Consider the following 23886-nt stretch of genomic DNA (forward strand, 5'->3'; position numbering starts at 1 on the left):
AACACTGCAAAATTCTTATTAGAACACAATGGGATGAGTGCTGGGGCATAAGGAAATGTATCACTTGACCAAATTTTAAATGGGTCACTCTCTTCAATAAGTACTTTGTTACTGTGGAGATGGCAAAAACTGCAGTAGAGTTCATGTAACCTGTCTACTTGGGGATGTGCATACTAGACCTGTCCAAACTCTACATGTACTGATTCCATTATGAGTTGGCAAAAATTTGTTTCACTGATCTAAAGTTACTTTGTATGGATACAGATAGCTACATCCATTACCTGAAGGGCTGCAATCACTATGAAGCAAAGAATTGCCAAGCCAATGCATTCGACATGTCTTCCTACGTGACCAGTAAGTCTTATGGTACTGTTCCACAGAACAAAAAGCTTATCTGTCTTGTGAAAGACAAGGGAAATGGGTTGCCAATTGTGGAGTTTGTGGGTCTTAGATCCAAAATGTATGTATATCGTACATTGGGAAGCACCTTCCAGAGGTGTGCATGCGAATAGTGTATCTACGTGGAATGGTATGATACATTTATCATTATGTAAGTATACTTTTACAATAAGTATATATGCACACCATGTGTGCTGACATAGTTGTGCACTTATCAATATATATGCACACCATGTGTGCAGTGATAACGAAAACAGACAAAAAAATCATCTAAAATATATGCACATCATATGTGCTGACATAGCACTGCAGTTCTAAAAGTATATACACACCATATGTGCAGTGATAGTGTAAATAGATCAAAAATTGTGTAAAATATATGGACACCATTTGTGCCAACAGAATGCGTAATTGTAAATAGTTATCCAAGTATGATTACTTTTTAGCATTTTTTCATATATATTTTTGAGTCTTAGTTATTAGTATTAGTAATAGCGTGTACATAAGAAAAGTATCTCTTATTCCCCGTGTGTGTGTGTGTGTGTGTGTGTGTGTGTGTGTGTGTGTGTGGTGCAAGTGTAAAGGTGTGCAAGACACACATATAACATTAGTTTTCAACATGAGAGTGAAGTTTAAGATGGAGAATAACAAAATATATGTATTGGTTGTAGGAGATTTCGCCTGTTCTGCATGTTTCGAGTTATGGGAACAGGTGGCTCATGACAACATCTGCTTCCAGAGACACATAGCAACCATGTCTAAAATTATATCACCCGTGGTTGAGGGGAACTACAGACACAGTATCTGGAAAGAGTTGCATACTATATCAAACAGTGAACAGGGTAATATCAGTAAAAAAAGTAAACAGGCTGTAAGGTATAATTTCATTTATTTCTCATCCAAGTTAAAAGTGATTTCACATTTTCATAAGCAGACATAACATTATTTTGACACTACTACTTCTTCTAAGGTCAGCAGAGAAAAGGGCACCCCTAGAATTCCAAGTCTGGAATAGCTGCATACTTGAAGATTTGATGCATCCAAGTGATCTTTACCTTCCCTTTGACATGGATGATGGTCAAATGATCAAAGTGATGCCATCATATCTTTATAGGGTAACCAGAACTGTCCCAGCAAATTCCATGGAAGAAATGTGTTAACCATTTTTCACTCCTCCATGTCTTAGCACACTTCACATCCTTGAAAGACATCGGAGATGCAATGCTTGCTGAGAATGTCTCTATTACATCAGCATCATCTGTGAATGTTATGATTGCAATGTCTGTAAATATGAACTGTCTGCGTTCATTATCATGGAAACCTTGAGCGAGTGCTATGATGTTCACTCTTCGAGATGCTGTTGTGAAATGCTCATGATAGAGCACAACACGCGTTTCTTTATACAGCTCACCGCACAACACCAGTGAGGGGGCAATAGTTAACCACATGGTCATATAGAACTAGAGCATATACTGAAATGTGTTCCAGGAACTTTTCTGAAGACTCACATTCAGTTTGTACATCCGTTGGTCCTAATTTAATTATCTCATTCTGTTTTGAGTAGTCTATTACAATGATTGGTGCCAGCTCCTTGAATTTGTGTGGGATGAGTAGACGTCCTTTCTCTTCAACACCCTTATAGTAAGAAGCATGGAACTTCACACACATGTCAGCTCCTAAACTGTATGCATTTTCATCCCACTGGAGCACTAAATTGTCACACTGATAGAATTCTGAATTCAAGCAGAATCTGGAATTCATTAACTGGCAGTTGCCAAATGTGATGGAATCATTTGCTTCTATCACCTGAAATGCAGGTATGATGAATCTGGATGACTCAAATTGAAAAGAGATTTCAATAGCCCACATTTATGTGGCTGCCACCAGTAACATAGGGTGTTGAAAAAGCTCCCATTAATCTTAACGACAGATATGCAACAGCATTCATAACTTTTAAAGAATTCAAACGCTCCTTGTCCGCTACATTAATATGAAGCATTTTCGACATTATTTTATTGGTGGTAGTCTCATTCTCATCTTGGGGTACTTATATGTAGGAGTTGTTATCTGTTGTACTCTGTACCAGACCAAGTTTCTGTTTAGCATTCATAATAATTCACCATTTGTCCCCGAAGTACCTTATAAGCAGCTCTAGAGGTATGCAGGCACTTAATCTCTTGTACCCTTCCAGTGGTCTGTCCAGTGGCCTGTCAATGAGCCATTCTGTGTTTCCTAAACCTCCCAAAGCTGAGGGCGAGACAGATACATATGTTTTAAGGGTTGATGCCATGGCTACATTGTGTGTACAGTCAATCTCAACACTGTTGAGTCCATATTGTATCTCCTGATACAGGAATGCTGAAGCATTACATGTAGGCTGCAACTCCGCTGTTGGAGAACCATTCTTTTTCCTAAATGACCCAACCAAATGTATGAAACTGTTCCATGGGAGGATTAAAGCATCTTTGTACTGGATGACAATCCTGATTTTGTTGATCTTTTTAAATGTGGCTGAAGCATAAGATTTAAGCAAGATGTATTCCTGGCATATAAATCGCTCATCATATTCTACTGGGACCAATATATTGAGTGATGCCTTGTGATTTAAGAAACTCATAGTTCCCTTGTGTTATCACCTTGCCATTTCACTGCGAAGTGCTGCACTGTGTGTCGTGTGTACTGTTTTCATACCTTAAGCCCATTCTGTCTTGGATGTAGTTGTCCAATGACTTCCTCACCACAAATTATTCTGGGCCATAATATGCAGCCCCACATAGTCCAATGTCTGAAATGTCACTGGAAGGAATGTAGTGTTGGTGAGACTTTCAACAATATTATACCCCGATCCAACTGACAAGAAGAAACTTTAAATGGCATGAATCAATCTATTGTTGAAATAGGAGTTTGTTGAAATAATACCAGAGAAGGAAAGTTGCTACTCACCATATAGCGGAGATGCTGAGTCGTGATAGGCACAACAAAAAGATTCACACAATTAAAGCTTTTGGCCATTAAGGCCTTTGTCAGCAGTAGACACACATATACGCACGCGCGCGCGCGCACGCCCACACACACACACACACACACACACACACACACACACACACACACACACACAAAATCACATAAATGCAACTTGCACACATGTCTGCAGTCTCAGAGAGCTGAAACCACATTGCGAACAGCAGCACCAATGCATGATGGGAGTGGCGACTGGGTGGGGGTAAGGAGGAGGCTGGGGCGGGGAGGGGGAGGGATAGTTGGTGGGAGTGGCGGACAGTCAAGTGTTGCAGTTTAGACGGAGGGCAGGAGAGAAAGTGCGGAGGGGGGAGGGGGTAAGTAGCAGAAAGGAGAGAAATAAAAAGAAATTAAAAGACTGGGTGTGGCGGTGAAATGATGGCTGTGTAGTGCTGGAATGGGAACAGGGAGGGGGCTGGATGGGTGAGGACAGTGACTAAAGAAGGTTGAGGCCAGGAGGGTTACGGGAATGTAGGATGTACTGCAGGGAAAGTTCTCACCTGCGCAATTCAGAAAAGCTTGTGTTGGTAGAAAGGATCCATATGGCACAGGCTGTGAAGCAGTCATTGAGATGAGGGATATCATGTTTGGCAGAGTGTTCAGCAACAGGGTGTTCCACTTGTTTTTTGGCCACAGTTTTTCGGTGGCCGTTCATGTGGACAGACAGCTTGATGGTTGTCATGCCTACATAGAATTCAGCACAGAGTTTGCAGCTTAGCTTGTAAATCACATGACTGGTTTCACAGGTAGCCTTGCCTTTGAAGGGATAGGTGATGTTAGTGACCAGACTGGAGTAGGTGGTGGTAGGAGGATGTATGGGACAGGTCTTGCATCTATGTCTATTACAGGGGTATGAGCCATGAGGCTTACGGCAGCATGAATGAGTAATAAGTACGATAAAAACAAAGTTTGATGACAACATGTAAGCCAAGGAAAAGAAACAATGAACAACTGATTTTCATGTTATTAATCCAACTTGTTCTAAGCATGTGAGACAACTGTATGTTGGTTAAAATGGAATGAGGTATGTAGTGCAATTGTTAAGATACTGGACTCAGATTCAAGAGAATAAAGGCTTATGCTGTACCAAACCACCCTGATGTAGGTTTTCTATAGTTTTTTGAAACCACTTCAGACAAGTAGTGGGATGGTTCCTGCAGTTAAGGTCTTGGCTGACCACCTGTCTTCTCCTCACTGATCACGTGTATTTTCATATAACTGACATTTTTATATGTATTAATCTTGCAAATTATCTATCATACTGTACAAATATGTCAGTGCAGCTGTGATTAGGATTCCTAAATTTTGTTAGGTGTGTATCTTCTAAGACTGCTAGAGTGTGTAAATTATCCTCTCTGAATTACACAGAACAAAATTTTGTCACTCGGAACAGTGAACAACTGCACTCAATTCACTTATGAACAGTTGGGAAACATTTTATGAGTGTAAAATCATCTCTTGAAAGGCTAAAATAGTTAATGATGAATCATTAGTGGAGCTATAAGTAACTACATACAGTCTCTCCAAGAGCGCTTGAATATCAAGAAATAAAGAGCACTGTTGCTGGAACATCAGCTGTGGCAGCGTGCACAATTCCACTTGACAAACATGATGACAACACACAGCAGACAACAGCAGATGACAATGATGTGTCACTACATAAGCCCCCATGGTGGAAGCGGAGGGTCATCTCTGAAACATGCAGGGAAATGCATGCGCTGTCCAGAGCAGGCTGTGTACACTGGCTGTGGAACTGAGTCAGACAGTTGCTGAGCTTGCAGTGGTGATTGAGTTGAAATTGTCCACTTGCAGTATTGGCCAACAATACACCGTGAAAGACATACACTGGTTTGACATTGTCAATGGGGACAATTATAGTCTTGCTGTTGATGGAAATATCTAATGTCCTTGCACCTCTTTGTAACACACAGTGTGGACCAATGTATGGAGCTTGTTGAAAAGATTTCACACCTTTTGTGCCTAGCATAATGTGTGAACAGCTGGCCAAATTGTGATACATATAACAGGGTGGTGTGGCGCGTCTGGAACCTTGATGCGGATGAGAACAAGCAATGCCCTCTCGCAAGTGACACAGAAAGTCTGGACTACAGAAAATCGGTGTCAACGAATTCACCTGGAAGACATTTGTTTCACTGCCAATGAAGTGTCTTGTCTAGTTTGTAAGCATTTCATAAACCAAGTAACATAACTGGTAGAGCAGTTGTCCACGTAACTGTAAACTGTTGAAGCTGCGTTGGTAAAGTACCGGAACTTCAAGCGCTGATAGAAAGCACCAAAGCTGAAATCGTTATAGGTACAGAAAGCTGGCTGAAGCCAGAGATAAATTCTGCCGAAATTTTTACAAAGGTACAGACGGTGTTTAGAAAGGATAGATTGCATGCAACCGGTGGTGGAGTGTTCGTCGCTGTTAGTAGTAGTTTATCCTGTAGTGAAGTAGAAGTGGATAGTTCCTGTGAATTATTATGGGTGGAGGTTACACTCAACAACCGAGCTAGGTTAATAATTGGCTCCTTTTACCGACCTCCCGACTCAGCAGCATTAGTGGCAGAACAACTGAGAGAAAATTTGGAATACATTTCACATAAATTTTCTCAGCATGTTATAGTCTTAGGTGGAGATTTCAATTTACCAGATATAGACTGGGACACTCAGATGTTTAGGACGGGTGGTAGGGACAGAGCATCGAGTGACATTATACTGAGTGCACTATCCGAAAATTACCTCGAGCAATTAAACAGAGAACCGACTCGTGGAGATAACATCTTGGACCTACTGATAACAAACAGACCAGGGAATCAGTGATCATAAGGCCGTTGCAGCATCCCTGAATATGGAAGTAAATAGGAATGTAAAAAAAGGGAGGAAGGTTTATCTGTTTAGCAAGAGTAATAGAAGGCAGATTTCAGACTACCTAACAGATCAAAACGAACATTTCTGTTCCGACACTGACAATGTTGAGTGTTTATGGAAAAAGTTCAAGGCAATCGTAAAATGCGTTTTAGACAGGTACGTGCCGAGTAAAACTGTGAGGGACGGGAAAAACCCACCGTGGTACAACAACAAAGTTAGGAAACTACTGCGAAAGCAAAGAGAGCTTTACTGCAAGTTTAAACGCAGCCAAAACCTCTCAGACAAACAGAAGCTAAACGATGTCAAAGTTAGCGTAAGGAGGGCTATGCGTGAAGCGTTCAGTGAATTCGAAAGTAAAATTCTATGTACCGACTTGACAGAAAATCCTAGGAAGTTCTGGTCTTACGTTAAATCAGTAAGTGGATTGAAACAGCATATCCAGACACTCCGGGATGATGAAGGTATTGAAACAGAGGATGACACGCGTAAAGCTGAAATACTAAACACCTTTTTCCAAAGCTGTTTCACAGAGGAAGACCGCACTGCAGTTCCTTCTCTAAATCCTCGCACAAACGAAAAAATGACTGACATCGAAATAAGTGTCCAAGGAATAGAAAAGCAACTGGAATCACTCAACAGAGGAAAGTCCACTGGGCCTGACGGGATACCAATTCGATTCTACACAGAGTACACGAAAGAACTTGCCCCCCTTCTAACAGCCGTGTACCGCAAGTCTCTAGAGGAACGGAAGGTTCCAAATGATTGGAAAAGAGCACAGGTAGTCCCAGTCTTCAAGAAGGGTCGTCGAGCAGATGCGCAAAACTATAGGCTATATCTCTGACGTCGATCTGTTGTAGAATTTTAGAACATGTTTTTTGCTCGAGTATCATGTCGTTTTTGGAAACCCAGACTCTACTATGTAGGAATCAACATGGATTCCAGAAACAGCGATCCTGTGACACCCAACTCGCTTTATTTGTTCATGAGACCCAGAAAATATTAGATACAGGCTCCCAGGTAGATGCTATTTTCCTTGACTTCCGGAAGGCATTCGATACAGTTCCGCACTGTCGCCTGATAAACAAAGTAAGAGCCTACAGAATATCAGACCAGCTGTGTGGCTGGATTGAAGAGTTTTTAGCAAACAGAACACAGCATGTTGTTATCAATGGAGAGACATCTACAGACATTAAAGTAACTTCTGGTGTGCCACAGGGGAGTGTTATGGGACCATTGCTTTTCACAATATATATAAATGACCTAGTAGATAGTGTCGTAAGTTCCATGCGGCTTTTCGCGGATGATGCTGTAATATACAGAGAAGTTGCAGCATTAGAAAATTGTAGCGAAATGCAGGAAGATCTGCAGCGGATAGGCACTTGGTGCAGGGAGTGGCAACTGACCCTTAACATAGACAAATGTAATGTATTGTGAATACATAGAAAGAAGGATCCTTTATTGTATGATTATATGATAGCAGAACAAACACTGGTAGCAGTTACTTCTGTAAAATATCTGGGAGTATGCATGCGGTACGATTTGAAGTGGAATGATCATATAAAATTAATTGTTGGTAAGGCGGGTACCAGGTTGAGATTCATTGGGAGAGTCCTTAGAAAATGTAGTCCATCAAGAAAAGAGGTGGCTTACAAAACACTCATTCGACCTATACTTGAGTATTGCGCATCAGTGTGGGATCCGTACCAGATCGGGTTGACGTAGGAGATAGAGAAGATCCAAAGAAGAGCGGCGCGTTTCGTCACAGGGTTATTTGGTAACCGTGATAGCGTTACGGAGATGTTTAACAAACTCAAGTGGCAGACTCTGCAAGAGAGGCGCTCTGCATCGCGGTGTAGCTTGCTCGCCAGGTTTCGAGAGGGTGCGTTTCTGGATGAGGTATCGAATATATTGCTTCCCCCTACTTATACCTCCCGAGGAGATCATGAATGTAAAATTAGAGAGATTAGAGCGCGCACAGAGGCTTTCAGACAGTCGTTCTTCCCGCGAACCATACGCGACTGGAACAGGAAAGGGAGGTAATGACAATGGCACGTAAAGTGCCCTCCGCCACACACCGTTGGGTGGCTTGCGGAGTATAAATGTAGATGTAGATGTAGATGTCACGTCATGGCACATGAGAGCAACTCTGAGTGATCGATGCCTTCACTCTATCAGACTGTTGCTTGCTTGATGACAACTTGTGGTTTTATGATAAGCATATCCACTGAAAATTGCAAGCTTTTCAAATAACTCTGATTCAAATTGCCTTCTGCGATCTGTTGTTATGTGCAGTGGACAAGCAAATCTTGATAACCATGTGGACACAAAGGCAGAGGCTAATGTTTTCATCGTGATGTTTTCCAATGGTACTGCCTCCAGCCATCAAGTTAAATGATCCATGAAAGCCAACAGGTATTGTTGACCATCTGATGGAGGTAACGGACCGGTGATGTGGTGATGTACATGCAAAAATGTGAAGTGATATTGGGGAATTTGCTCACTGGTGCAGTTCATAAAGTGGTGAGACACTTTGCTGCGTTGGCATGACATACACATGTATATCCATTCGTGGGAGTCCTCCATTCTTGACCAGACAAAGCATATCAATGTCAGATGGAATGTCAGACATGCTCTGGGAACAGACAAGCTGTGTATATTGTCGAAGGCTTGCTTGCAAAACTGAGGAGGCAGTAATGGTCAGGATCTTCCTTGTAAGACATCACAATATATTTTAACATCTGTACTAGGGACACTAACAAGTTGCAACTGTAATGACAAGCTGTCATCTTTCAGGAAAGTGTGAAATACTTGGTCAATCTGTTGTGCCTGTGTGAGTGTGTTGACGTCAGTGGGGCTTGACTCATGAAACATTCAGCTACCATGTTGTCGACACAACAGATGTGCCTGATGTTGGTGGTAAACTGGGTAGTAAATTACAGATAGTTATATTGTCACAGTGGACAGTTGTTGCTATTCCACCTGAACACATACATTAATAGTTTATGGCCTATACAGATAGATAGTGAAATCTCTTGCTTCTATTTGTGGCTGGAAGTATTTAATGGCTTTTTATACAGTGAGAAGTTCTCAGTCATAAGTACTCCACTTTTGTTATGATGAAGACAGTTTATCAGATAAAAGGCAAGCAATTGCCAAAAGCCATCTGTTCATTGCTGTAATACAGCATCTATAGCTGTTAGGCTTGCATCAACCTCCATCGCTAAGGGTTCCTCAGGCTTAGTATGTACATGGAGTGCAGTGTTTGCCATGCTTTGTTTAGCAGCATCAAAGGTGGAGCTCATTGCCTTAGTCCACAGCAATGGAGAGTTTCCTTTAATGTTACGGCCAGAATGTGCTACAGTTAATGGTTCTTGTAGCTCTGCTGCCCATGGTAGATACTGGCAATACAGATTTAGCATCCTGAGGAACCAACATAGGTCCTTGACAGTGCTTGGCTCCTGTATTCTCAGAATAGCTCCAACCTTGTCTAGTAGGGGAAGGGAGCCTGCAGTAGATATACAATGACAGAGAAAGTAGATACAATGACAGAGAAAGTAGACTACAGGTTGCCCGAATACACATTTGGCAGTGTTCAAAATGACACTGTATTCTTTCAACCATATGAACAGATCACTAAGATGCTGTTGATGTTCTTCTTCAGTGGTTGAAATGATCAAGGTAGCATCAAGGTAGGTAAAGCTGAAGGATAGGCCTTGTAGTATAGAATCAATACATCTTTGCCAGGTTTGAGCTGCATTGCAAACCAAAGGTCATAAACATGCTCACAAAGAACCCAAATGGTGTAATAATTGTAGTTTTTAGTATATATTCTTTTGTCACCGGTATTCGAGTGTAAGCCTTGGCACAATCCAGTGGTAGTGGTGGTGATGCTGCTGCTGCTGTACTGCTGCATGGCTCGGCCACAGCGCTAACTCGTGCAGAAGTGAAAGCCTCTTGTACGCAGTCCACAACTTCTGCAACAGTGTCCAGTGCCATCTCTGTTTGAGATGCTTTGATTTCCTTAACTTTTGGCAGTAGACAGTTGCTCCATATTGTACATAGCAGGTTATGAACAGTAACAATGTCCACCTTACTCTGCAAGTGCCGGAGGTACTGGGATGGCTTATGATCCATGATGTCTTCTTGTGAAGGGGCTACTCTTTGGATGAGCTCAGTTTTTAGCGTCCTACAAGAGTCTTCCACTGGTGCTGTTATACCTTAACTTCTGCAACATATTGATGGTCTAGTTGGCTCGCTACCAAGACAAACGTTGAATCAGCAGAAATTCATGCATAATAAAAGCTTGCCTCCATTTGAGTGAACCACAGTAGGGGATTGTGTGGCTAATCACAATACTCTGGTTTCTTCTTGCATAATTCTTTAGGCCTGAATTACGTTGGGGTCACCAATTGTCAGTGTAGCTACGAGGCAGTCTGCTCAGCTTTGTTAGGCATGTATCTTCCAAGCCTGCTAGAGCATATAAATTATCCACTCCCCTAATAATGTAGAACAATAACATTATTTATCAGAACAGTGAATGACTGCATTCATCTCATTTAGGAACAGTTGAGAGAAGTTTTACATGAGTGTAGAATTTTCCCTTAAAGCGATGAAACAGTTAAAGATGAAGGAGTACTCAAGTTACATGTAACTATGTAAAGTCTCACTGAGAGCAAGTGAAAAACAAGAAATAAAGAGCATTGTCGCTGCAACATAATCTGTAGCAGTGCTACAAGCCCTTTGAACCTAAATGGATACTGTCCAACTACTTTATTTTGTGAAAGGTGCCTTTATGCTTCTTGCATGCACAATCTTTTTCAGTACCTTTACGGAGTTGGTAGATAGTGAGACTGGTCAGTAATTATTAATAATCTGTCTTTCTACCTTTCTTGTAAAGGGATCTGATAACAGCCTGGAAACAAACCCCATGACAGAGATCTAGTGCACATTTCACTGAATACATTGCATGTATGTGAAGAACAAAATTTTTAGTACTTTACTTGATATATGTTAAGCCTGAGGGACTTTTTTCTTTCTTTAGGTGTCACTTACATTATTAATTTTTTTTTTTTTTTTAGCAGAACATGCTGTAATTGTACTTTGTTTGTTTGCATGAGGCATCACTTCTAGCATATATTCTACTGATTTATCCCCTGAATTGTCAATGTCAATTTTCTGAGCTATGAGGGTGGTTTGAAGAGTTCTCAGAATCACCACGAGAGGTCAGCGCTAGTGCAACGGGTTGTTCACGTGATATTCATTCGACTGTTGCCTGTAAACAAGTGCCACATCAGTGCTCTTGGAAGAGAGCTGTGGCACTGACGTAGCTCTGTTGTTGTTTTGTTGTTGTTCCCGCGTGGTCATTTGCGAAGAGGGGGGGGGGGGGGGGAAATCGAGATTCGAGCAGTGATTAAGTACTTTGTAAAGAAAGGTATGAAAGCAAACGACATTCATGCTGTTCCCAGAATACACAGGGAGACTCTGCTCCTTAATATTCAACAGTTGCCAAGTGGACAAAAGAATTTAAATTTGGTCAGGAGAGCTTACATGATGATCCGCACAGTGGTCGGGCAAGATGTGTCACTACTCTAGAAATGGTCATGGAAGATTGCCAATTGAAAGTGTGTGAAACTGCTCACACTTCCCAAATGTCATCTGAAAGGGTATTACATTTTAACTGAAGAATTAGAAATGAAAAAATTATCTGCATGATGGGTGCTGCAACTCTTGACCCTGGATCAATAACATGTGCAGTTGCCAAGGCAAAATTACACGGACTAAGGTGTGAATTGTTGCCACACCTGTCTTATTCACCTGCTCTGGCTCCATCAGTCTTCCAACTCTTCCAAAAACTGAAAATTTTTCTCGGGGGACAAAGATTCACTTCAAACGAAGAATTGATAGCTGGAGTTGACAACTATTTTGCACGCCTGGGGGAAACTCATTTTCAAGATGGAATCAAGGCACAGGAACATCACTGGACCAAGTGCATTAATCTACAAGGACATCACATTTAAAAATAAAAAAAGTTTTCCTATTCCATTCCAAGAACTTTTCAAACCACCCTCGCCACTTCAAGAAAGTGATTATTAAATACTTAGGATACCAGATTGCTTTTATTTATTATTTTGCTAACTGCTTTAATAAAAAGGTCCTCACATTTCTAGTGTCTTTTTTTACTATTGCCCTTATAGATATAATTTTATTACTTGAATAACTGATTACAAACATTAAACACAGAGTTTTAGATCTTTTAATCACTTTCCTTAGGGCAGCACAGTATTTCTTGTATAATGTAATCAGTACTATTTCACTGCTTATTCTCACCATTTCAAACGATTTTGCTTCTCCTGTACATGACCTTTTGATTGTAATTTATAGCTTTTTTGTTGTCTTATTAGTGACATACTTTCCCGTTTTCTTGGGAAAGCAGCTGTTAAAGATTGATAGAAAACTGACTATCACCACATTAAATTTAGAAGTGACATCATACCCATCCCCCACTCAGCTTCCTATAAGGCTGTCTTGAAACTTTCTTTTGCCTGTTCATTGATTACTGTATATACCAAGTTCACTGATTAGGACTTGTTTAGTATGGGTAGTTATGCATCATGGTGAGAGAGGCCATCGTCTACTAGCTAAATATTTATATCACTGATTAAGTGTTCACTTATGAAAACATTGTCTATTAACATACTGCTTTCCTGTGTTAACTCTGGTGGGGAAAATTGACAACAGAAAACATGATGCGTTTCTTTTATGTAAATATTTCAGAAAATTAATATTAGAATCTCCACAGACTATAATTTGCTTTCTTTTGTCATCTAGGTGGCATAATAATAGTTCAAATTTTTGTTATAATATTTGAAAGTTTCCCAGTTAGGTTCTATATACCGTAATATTATTATGATTGACTTTTCAGTAATAGCAATTCACAAATAAAAGCATAAACCACTGGTAACAATTGATTTGGGCTTGATTTTATTTTTTACATACAACTCCTCCTTTGTTCATTTTCCTACAGAAATGGGCTGTTATTTTGTAGTCCTCTATGTTTAAAATATGGGTTCCTGTATTTTACATGCTGCTCAAACAGATATAATACATCAGCTTCCTTTTGACAATCTGTGTAATGTAAAAAGGTAAGAAATTTGTTAACCATTTTTTTAGTCCTCTGCAACTCAAACAGACAATATATATTAAATTCTTTTTGACAATCTGTACTGTCTAAAATGTGAGAGATTTGTTAATGTTTTTCAGTTCTCTAACATTCTGGTGTATAACGGTAAGGTTGTTCAAGGAAAGTTTCTTTGTGTGTGTGTGTGTGTGTGTGTGTGTGTGTGTGTGTGTGTGTCACTTCATTTATATTGAATTCTTTTGCAGCTGTCAGTATGAATGAGGTATTTGTCCTAAAACGTACTTACCTCTAACAACTGTAATGACAGTAATTCTGCAGTGTCCCCTTACATTTTCAGCTGTCAGTTCAGGTAATCTATCTTTCCCTTCCTGTTAAGGTGTACGCCAGGTCTTGCACATCCCCATCTCCCTATAGCAGCAACTGTCACAACACTGATGTGAGTCAGTAGCAACTCAGTTACTCCCTGGTTAACTCAATAATGGCTTCAATCATCCAGGGTTGATCGTGCCACCACAGAACGTCAACAACGTTCACAACTATGTGTGATGTTGCAGCACTTAGCTACTCCATGTCATTCCAACACCTATATCTACAGCTACATCTCCATGGCTACTCTGCAAATCAGGGAATAATTCTCTATCATTTCACTCGCGAAAAAAGTACTCCGTCTTCAGGCCACAAGTGGCCCATCGGGACCATCCGACCGCTGTGTCATCCTCAGCTGAGGACGCAGATAGGAGGGGGTGTGTGGTCAGCACACCGCTCTCCCGGTCATTAAGATGGCTTTCTTTGACTGGAGCCACTACTATTCGGTCGAGTAGCTCCTCAGTTGGCATCACAAGGCTGATTGCACCCCATAAAATGGCAACAGCGCATGGCTGCCCAGATGGTCACCCATACAAGTGCTGGCCACGCCCGACATTGCTTAACTTTGGTGATCTGACAGGAACCGGTGTATTCACTGCGGCAAGGCCATTGCGCCCACTAGCGAAGAGCGCATGGAAAAAATAAACATCTATATCTTTTTGTGAGAGCTCCAATTTCCCCCTATTTTATTATGATGATTGATTCTCCATATGTAGGTTGGCATCAACAAAATATTTTCACATTTGGAGGAGAAATTTGGTGATTGAACTTTCGTGAGAAGATTGCGCCACAACGAGGACTGCCTTTGTTTTAATGATGTCCACTCCAAATCCTTTACAATGTCCATGACACTCTCCCCTATTTTTCAATAATACAAAATGTGCAGCTCATATTTGATCTTTCTCGATGTACTCCATTAAGCCTATCTGGTAAGGATTCCATACCACACAACAGTACTCCAAACGAGGATGGACAAGTGTAATGTAGGCAGTTACTTTAATAGATCTGTTGCATCTTTGAACTGCTCTGCCAATAGAAAACAGTCTTTGGTTTGTCTTCCCCGTGACATTTTCTATGTGTTCTTTCCAATTTAAATTGTTTGTAATTGTCATTCCTAGGCATTTAGTTGAATTTACAGCCTTTAGATTTGATTCGTTTATCATGTAACTGAAGTTTAATGGGTTCCTTTTAGCACTCATGTGGATGACCTCATACTTTTTGTTATTTAGGATCAATTGTCAATTTTTGCACCATAAATCTAAACAGTTTGCAATTGGTTTTGATCTCTGGTGACTTTACTAGATAATAAACGACAGCATCATCTACAAACAACCTAAGATAGCTGATCAGATTGTCTCCTAAATAATTTTTACAGATACGGAACAACAGGGGCCTCTAATACTACCTTGGGGAGCATCAGAATTCACTTCTGTTTTCCTCCATCAGTTGGTACGAACTGTGACCTCTCTGACAGGAAATCATAAATCCAGTCACATAACTGAGATGATATCCCATAAGTACACAATGAGATTACAAGCTGCTTGTGAGGTACGGTGTCAAAAGCCTTCTGGAAATCTAAAAATACAGAATAAATCTGAAATCCTTGCAAGTGAAAAGCTAGCTGTGTTTCACAAGAACGATGTTTTCTAGATCCATGCTGACTGCATTAATAGGCCATTCTCTTTGACATTGTATTCTCTATTCTTGGCCAGGCTGTTAGTTGCTCCCATATCTATCAACATCCTCTAGTCTTCTCTTAGATCCCTAGTCTGTGCCCAATAGCCTCTATCTGTTAGAATACCGATAGAAAGTAACTCATTTTAGAGCTTCTTAACTCAGTTAATCGACTTTGTGTCATTGCAAGTCTGGAAGAGATGTAAAAAGTAGTTTGATTATTTTCATCAAATAATGTTCTTTGAAATTATGTTGCAGAATAACTAAGCTTAAAGAAATAAAGTACTCATTGCTCAAAACTAGCAGTATGAATAATCTACAATGCTTCTTTGTAGTACCTTATAGACAACTGTTTGAACTGTTTCAGAGTCTAACTAAAGCATCACAAAATTCTCTCAAAAAAGTTGTTCTAAATTTGGAAGGAATAATAGAATTTAAATTACTACAACAAGAGAATAACTGGTGTGGATTATTATTAATTACAAGTGAGTTAGGTCACAAATTTTGAATCTGTTATCTAATGAACGAATATGCATGACAGACAGAAAGACTAAATTTGAAAGATAACTGATGAACAAAAGTTTCTCTGGGCAACACCATTTATTCCACAGAAATTGAGGTTTTCAAATCCCATCCTGTGCAGCCCCAAAAATCAGTCTTTCCTTCTCATTGCATCCACTAAGTCTCCCCTGGCCCGGGGTTCTGGACAACTTTTGCAAACTCTACCCCTTTTCCTAAAGCTCACCAGTCCTTTTCATTCACCCCACTTCTTTTCCCTTAAACCTTCCTGCCAGAACGAGGAGCCATTGGCTCCAAAAGCTTGCAGCTTTAATACCTTTTATATTTGTGTTCTGCTGCGCTGCTTGGTGTGTAGATTTTTTATCCAATTACATTACATTTTCAAAAATGGATTATTTTTGTTGATATGTTATGTTGTAATGTACAAATTACTCATGGCACATATAACTAAAATAAACTACCATTCAAGTTAGAGATATAAGCCTCCAACCTGACTGGTGCCAAATGTACTGCTCTCTTATACTGAAGCCACATGAATATAGCATGTGGGGTGCTGCACCACACACAGGTTCAAACTTCTGATAATAACATTAATCTTTGCCTGGCTGTGACACAGCACAAAAACCAGGAAAGATGCTGATAGTAGCTCAGTGATATAGTACCAGATTACAGATCCAAATGTCACGTGTTCAGTCCCCTGTCATCAATCCTTTCACCTCTGGCAGTATTTGCTAATGTGAAAAATGCCAAGTTGCACCACAGTCCTGAGTCCATGTTAAATTGTAGGCCCCCTTATAATTGGCTGGGTAAGACAATTCGAATCTTCAAGGAAGGCAACAGCATACCACCTAAAATAGGACCATGCACTGTGGGATTCAAACCAGCTTTCAGGTTAATGACAGCTTCCCTTCTCTGCCTTCTCCCCATCGGTCAATGAATTTAACATTAATCCCCACAAAGTGGGTCACTGGTCAGATTTTGTGGTGTAAACCTCAACTGCTGTTTTCAATATTCCTGTTTATGTCACACATACTATCAGTATATGGGAAAATCAGTTTCTCCACACCTTAAGCAAATAAAATCTGCAGCTTGAAAATAAATCAGCTCTTTAACAGTTCCACAGCAGTATAACAGAGAGGTTTTTAAGTTTATCACATGGCTAAACATCAGTATTCATGTAAATGCCAAAATTTTGTACATAAAGACAAAATTATTTACATGTAAATTAAATGATATATTTTTAAAAAGAGTTTCATATAAAAATACATTTGCATGCATTAATCAAGTCACATCTTTATTACTCCTTTCAAACTGTAGCACCACAACAAATATCCTCTTTGAACTCCATTTCCTCCACAGCATCTGCAAGAAGGTTGTCGCTGCTGTCATTCAGTTCATCAAAGAAATCCTCCAAGGTACTCTGTGTTTTATCCTGTTAATAAACAAGAAAGCTTTTTGAGTTTTCATTTCTTTAAGAGACAAGTTCAATAAAAGTTCTTGGAAATTTTAAGTAAACATCAAAATAGAGAGAGAGAGACACATCACAATAGTGAAACTCAATTCAAAATCTTATCGTAAGGCATTCTGCACCTATATTACAGGCTGCACACACACCGAGGTGACAGAAGTCATGGGATAGTGATATGCACATAACAGATGGTGGTAGTATTGTGTACACAAGATATAAAAGGGCAGTGCATTGGCGTAGCTGTCATCTGTCCTCAGACGATTCACGTTAAAACGTTTCCGATGTGATTATTGCCACATAATGGTAATCAACAGACTCTGAACAGGGAATGGTAGCTGGATATGGATGTATGGGACATTCCATTTTGTAAATAATTATGGAATTCAGTATTCTGAGATCCACAGTGTCATGAGTGTGCTGGGAATACCGAATTTCAGGCACTACCTGCCACCACGGACAACACAGTGGCCAACAGCCTTCACTTAACAACTGAGAGCAGCAGTGTTTGAGTAGAGTTCTCAGTGCTAGCGGACAAGCAATATTGTGTGAAATAACCACAGAAATCAATGTGGAACATACAACGAAAGTATCCATTAGGAGAGTGTGACAAAATTTGGCGTTAATGGGCTATAGCACCAGATGACCAAAGCGAGTGCCTTTGCACAACATTGCCTGCAGTGCTCGTGACCATATCGGTTGGATCCTACATGACTGGAAAACTGTAGATTGGTCAGATGAGTCCTGATTTCAGTTGGTAAGAGCTGATGGCAGGGTTTGAGTGTGGTGCAGGCCCCATGAAGCTGTCAACAAAGTACTGTGCAAGCTGTGTGGGCTGTGTTCATATGGAATGGACTGGGCCCTCTGGTCCAGCTGAACCTATCACTGACTGGAAATGTTTATATTCGGCTAGTCTCAGACCATCTGCAACCATTCATGGACTTAATGTTCCCAAACAATGATAAGAGTTTTTGTGGCTGACAATGTGCCATGTCACTGGCCCACAACTATTCGTGACTGATTTTTGAAGAGCATTCTGGGCAATTCGAGCAAATTGTTTGGCCATCCACATCATCTGACAGAATCCCACTAAATATTTATGGGGCATAATCAAGAGGTCAGTTTGTGCACAAAATCCTGCACTGGCAACACTTTAGCAATTGAGGAGTGTTTCTTCAAAACTTGATATATGCAACAGATACAGTTTTTCATAAAATGTGTGTGTGTTTTCAACCCAGACAGATATATTTGAGCATTTGAATTTTTATACTGCCACTAGATCTCACTGACATTAATACAGCATTATAATTAAGTATATTAAAATTTTAAAATTTAATTTTTGTAACAGTATACTACGAAGCAATTTTTACAGGTGTTTTTTTTTTTTTTTTTTTTTTTTTTTTTGCCAGTATCAGTTTCGTTGCTTTCTTTAATTCAGTGTATTTTTTTCTCACAAGTAATATTTTTATGTGCTGTAGTGTTTATTATATGTCTGCATCGTTGTAAAATGCATATTCTTGCATATATTATTACATATAGCAGTTTTTTAATTTACAGTTTCTGGCTTTGTTGAGATCACAAACAATAACAGTACAAATACAGTGGCATAATATGATAATAGCAGTGATAACTATTTTAACATAATTGTTATGTTATACCATTATTATCAATACTACACAAAGTACGAAATGAATAACACACAAAGTATTGTGTGTTACAATCATATTGTTATTGTCAAGTTTTTCCTGTTGCACTGATACATTATTTGTCTAGAACATCTTTGTAAAACTTTGTACCCTCTGGAATTTCAAAATATTTTAGCAGGGCAGAAACATCTTCCTTCTTTCCTTTGCTAAAAAGGTGGATGTTAATACTGTAGGATGGAATGGTTTCTTCCATCTCAGGGTGTCAACTTGCATTGGATCTCCAGTGTACGTATGACTTACTCGCACATTAATTATCTTCTTTGCTTTCTTGTGTGAGATGACACACTGACTGTACATTTTGAATGATAGCTTGGATGTTAGTACTTTGTCTCCACTACGTTTTAGATTTTTAACACTCCAGTCTGTGTTTAGAACTCTGAGAGTACCAAGAGCTTCTAAAATATCATGATATTCTTTAGGACACAAGATGCTTTTTGTTTTTCTGTAAGACTTCTCAATTCTACCATACACTTTGCCTGGAATCACATAGCTATGGCCACGAACAGGAATGAAGTGACAAATATTATTGAATGGGAGATAGAAAACAATCAAATGATGGCATGAATGCAACCAAAGCAACTTGAGTGCAGAAGATTCTGTCTCCAACCAGGTGTAGAAAATGATGCTTTTCCTTTTTTGTTCCTTGGCATGGGTCATAATGCCTGCCCAGTTGGCCATGAGGTCTAACACACAGCTTTCCGGGTGGGAAGGAGTGCCGGTCTTTGGCACGAATCCGCCCGATGGATTTATGTTGAGGCCCGATGAGCCAGCCAGTCTGTGGATGGTTTTTAGGCGGTTTTCCATCTGCCTCGGCGAATGCAGGCTGGTTCCCCTTATTCCGCCTCAGCTACACTATGTAGGCGATTGCTGCGCAAACGAGTTCTCCATGTACGCGTACACCGCCATTACTCTACCACCCAAACATAGGGGTTAGACACTTTTGGTGTGAGACGTTCCCTGGGGTGTCCACCAGGTGCTGAACCGCACAATAACCCTGGGTTTGGTGTGGGGCGGCGGAGGGGTGAAGTGGACTGCAGTAGTCGTCGTGGGGTTGTGGACCACTGCAACTGCGGCGGCGACTGAGCCTCTCCATCGTTTCTAGGTCCCCGGTTAAAATAACATGGGTCTTAATGCACAGATTGTATAACCATACTTGTCTAGCATAGGAAACCTCACTGACTGATAGTTTTGGAACAGGCAGGTTTTGTTGCATGTCAAAGCAAATCTTAATGACAGTAGGATTATCTTCCTTCATTATATCATAAAACCACTTTGCATGAATTTATGTAATCTGTGTCTCGTTCGTAGTTCATTCTCCTTCTCCTTCTCCTTCTCCTTCTCCTTCTTCTTCTTCTTCTTCTTCATTCTTAATGGCAGCAGTTACCTCTTTAGGATCCTTTCTTGTTCTGTCACCTCTTCTCCTTTCCCTTGGCAACCTTTCTCCTTCATAGAACCTTCAAGTGGATAGGTTAACCTGTCCTTCAACATGCCAGATACTCCTTGGCAGCACGAACAGGCACCACTTCATCATTCCTTTTTCTAATGGTATACTTCATTCTCACTGTTTTCTTCTTTTTTTCATTCTGGGTGTCCACTACTCTGCACTGAAGTGAAGAAATATTAAGAAATTTTAACAGAAACTTATCTTGATCCACTTTATTTAACGATGTTATGTGATGATGAAAGTGGGAAATATCTTCATAGCAGAGTTCAGCAGCTTTGCATTCTTTCATTCCTGTAGCTTTTGAAGGCGAAACCTCAAGTCCATGATTGCATTTAATGATGGATTTCTTTTTAAACTTTTTGCTTTGCGTAGCAGGTCAATGTAAGCTCTTCATGAATCAGGATTTTCTCCCACCACAACATTCTTTGACCTGTATACCATTTTTATAATCACAAGAACCATCATCTATTCTGTTTCCGCTTGCAATACTTCTTTGTAGACATACACATGAGCGTCAAGTGAATACTTATCTAAAAGTAACCTGCAGGTGTTTTGATGACAAGGAAGTCTGGTTGCAACACTATACCCACCAATAAATATTGTTACAACAATGAGTAATATCACTTGAAGCAATCAGTATACTCCATTTCTGGTAACTGCTTGCAGCAGAAAGAGACCCACGACATGAGAGAATGATTATATTGCATTTGTCAACTTTTTTATAATTGTAGGAATGCATATATCGTGTTTTTCTAAAACCTTGTGATTTGGAGTGTTCATATACACAGCAGTATAGTCAACTTTTGCTAAAACTTGGTCCAGGGGTTTAGGTGAAAGGTCAACATTTTGCCATTAACACACCTAACTCAATTTTAAAACTTTTGCGTATATTGTGTTTTGGAAGGGGTGGGGGGGTGAGGGGGGGGGGGGGGGGGAAGCTCCTCAATTATGGGTGGCTAAAGAGGCATCATGGCTCAATTTTTCTACAATTGTGGAGTCCATGCAGCATCAAGCTATTGCACTATGCCAGGCAAAAGGAGGTCCAACATTATATTAGGAGGTATCCCATAATTTTTGTCACCTCAGTGTATAGCAAAACCATAATGAAGAAAATGAACATGAATTATAATCACTGGTACAGGATTTATAATTAACTTTGCCTAAAAGTGAATTGTCATTTTCTTTATTTCAACAAATAAGATAATAATAAACCCCCAATGAAGATAATTGATAATAAAGAACACGTTAGTCTCTCCAATGAAATTCTGCCCCCAGCAAATGTTGAAATTTTCTAAAGATTTGTCCTACCTGCTATCTTACGTCTGCCAGTGTGTGTGTGTGTGTGTGTGTGTGTGTGTTGGGTGGGGAGGGGGGGGGGGTTACACACATCACATGCCATTCTTTTCAAGTTCAACAATATGTTTTTAACTTCAGAAAAATCTCACAGAACTTTCACAGTTCCCACATGATGAAGGGTAGTCAGGAGATAACAAGCCATGAACTATGTGCATGCACCTGACCTACTGTGTGGCTCAATACAGATGTTCGCAAAGCGGCATCAATTTCCTCTTGCTTCTCACCTCAGTGGACATGTTTCACTTGAAATATACAAGAGGTATTTACTTCAGAACACTAATCTGCCAAAAGACTGTCCTAATTTAAGTTCCCAGATGGACACAATGCATGCCAGGAGACCACAGTACATTGCTGTGCTACTTATGGTTTTGGTAGTTTACGGTTTATGAACATTAATCAGTAATTTTTTTTGTTTGTTTTTTTTTGTTTGGGGTTTAAGGGCGCTCAACTACTGAGGTCATTAGCGCCCAGTCACAATTGTTAGAGCACATAGAATCTAGTAAAACTCAAGAGGGGGGGGGGGGGGGGGGGGAACCAGAAAGTTCTTACAAAGATGCAGATAAAATAAGTGAAAGAGTTAGATGTCTTTGGGCAATCCAGTCAAAGTAATGAAACGAAAAACACGAGCAGCTGCTCGAGCGTCATCCGCTAAAATATCATGTAAAGTAGATGGCAGACACAGGACAACACGAGATTGACTAAAACGGGGACATGACAATAAAACATGGCGCACTGCTAATGCATGACCACAAGGGCACTGCGGGGCTGGGTCACCGGAGAGCAGGTAGCGGTGGCTAAACCGGCAATGCCCAATCCGCAACCTGGTCAGAAGGACCTCTTCTCGCTGAGATGGTCGGGAGAAGGTTGTCCAAGCAGTTGGGAACGGTTTTACTGCCCGGAGCTTGTTTCCTTGAAGTGAGGACCAAGTATCCCACCACAAGGACACAAGCCTCTTACAAACAACCCCACTAACGTCAGATGAAGGGACACAATGGGAGGCTGGCCGAGGCAGGAGGACTGCAGCCTTGGCTGCAGCATCAGCAGCCTCATTCCCAGGCACTCCTACATGGCCGGGAACCCACAGAAAGCTGACAGGAGAGCCACCCTCAGCAAAAGAATGGAGGGACTGCTGGATCCGTTGCACCAAGGGATGGACCGGATATGGAGCTCCAAGGCTCTGAAGAGCGCTGAGTGAATCAGAGCAGAGTACATACGATGAATGGCGGTGGCGGCGGGCATACTGAACGGCCTGATGGAGAGCAAAAAGCTCGGCCGTAAAGCTGGAACACTGGTCGAGGAGCCGGTATTTAAAGGTGACGGCCCCGACGACAAAGACACAGCCGACACGATCGTCAGTTTTGGAGCCATCAGTGTAAATAAAGGTGTGACTGGCAAGTTGCGCACGAAGTTCGACAAACCGTGAGCAATACACTGCAGCCGGAGTACCCTCCTTCGGGAGCGAGCTGAGGTCGAGATAAACATGAACCGGAGCCTAGAGCCAAGGTGGTGTTGGGCTCTCACCCTCTCTGAAGGTGGTAGAGAGGGCAAAATCCAATTGTCGAAGCAGGCGATGAAAGCGGACTCCAGGGGGCAGCAGGGCAGACACATAGAACCCATACTGACGGTCGAGAGAATCGGCGAAGAAGGACTGATAAGAGGGGTGGTCGGGCATTGACAACAGCTGGCAGGCATACCGACAAAGCAGTATGTCGCGCCGGTAGGTCAATGGTAATTCGGCAGCTTCAGCATAAAGACTCTCGACGGGACTAGTGTAGAATACTCCGGTCACAAGACGTAACCCCCTATGGTGGATGGAGTTGAGACGGTGTAAGAGGGATGGCCGAGCAGACGAGTAGACGAGGCTCCCATAATCCAGCTTTGATCGGGCTATGGACCAATACAAGCGAAGCAGGACAGTGCAATCCGCTCC

General features: G+C 40.9%; 1 protein-coding gene across 1 annotated transcript in view; it reads right to left on the bottom strand.

The window, feature by feature from the left end:
- Positions 1-17075: 17075 nt before the first annotated feature.
- LOC126161865 (SWI/SNF-related matrix-associated actin-dependent regulator of chromatin subfamily A-like protein 1) overlaps positions 17076-23886 on the bottom strand; it is a 162984-nt gene continuing 156173 nt past the window's right edge. The window contains exon 13 of the mRNA XM_049917981.1: positions 17076-17417. Within this exon, the coding sequence (XP_049773938.1) occupies positions 17292-17417 (126 nt within the window). The 3' untranslated portion in view covers positions 17076-17291. The remainder of the gene's footprint in view (positions 17418-23886) is intronic.

Source organism: Schistocerca cancellata, chromosome 2, assembly GCF_023864275.1.
Source record: "Schistocerca cancellata isolate TAMUIC-IGC-003103 chromosome 2, iqSchCanc2.1, whole genome shotgun sequence".
NCBI lineage: Eukaryota > Metazoa > Arthropoda > Insecta > Orthoptera > Acrididae > Schistocerca > Schistocerca cancellata.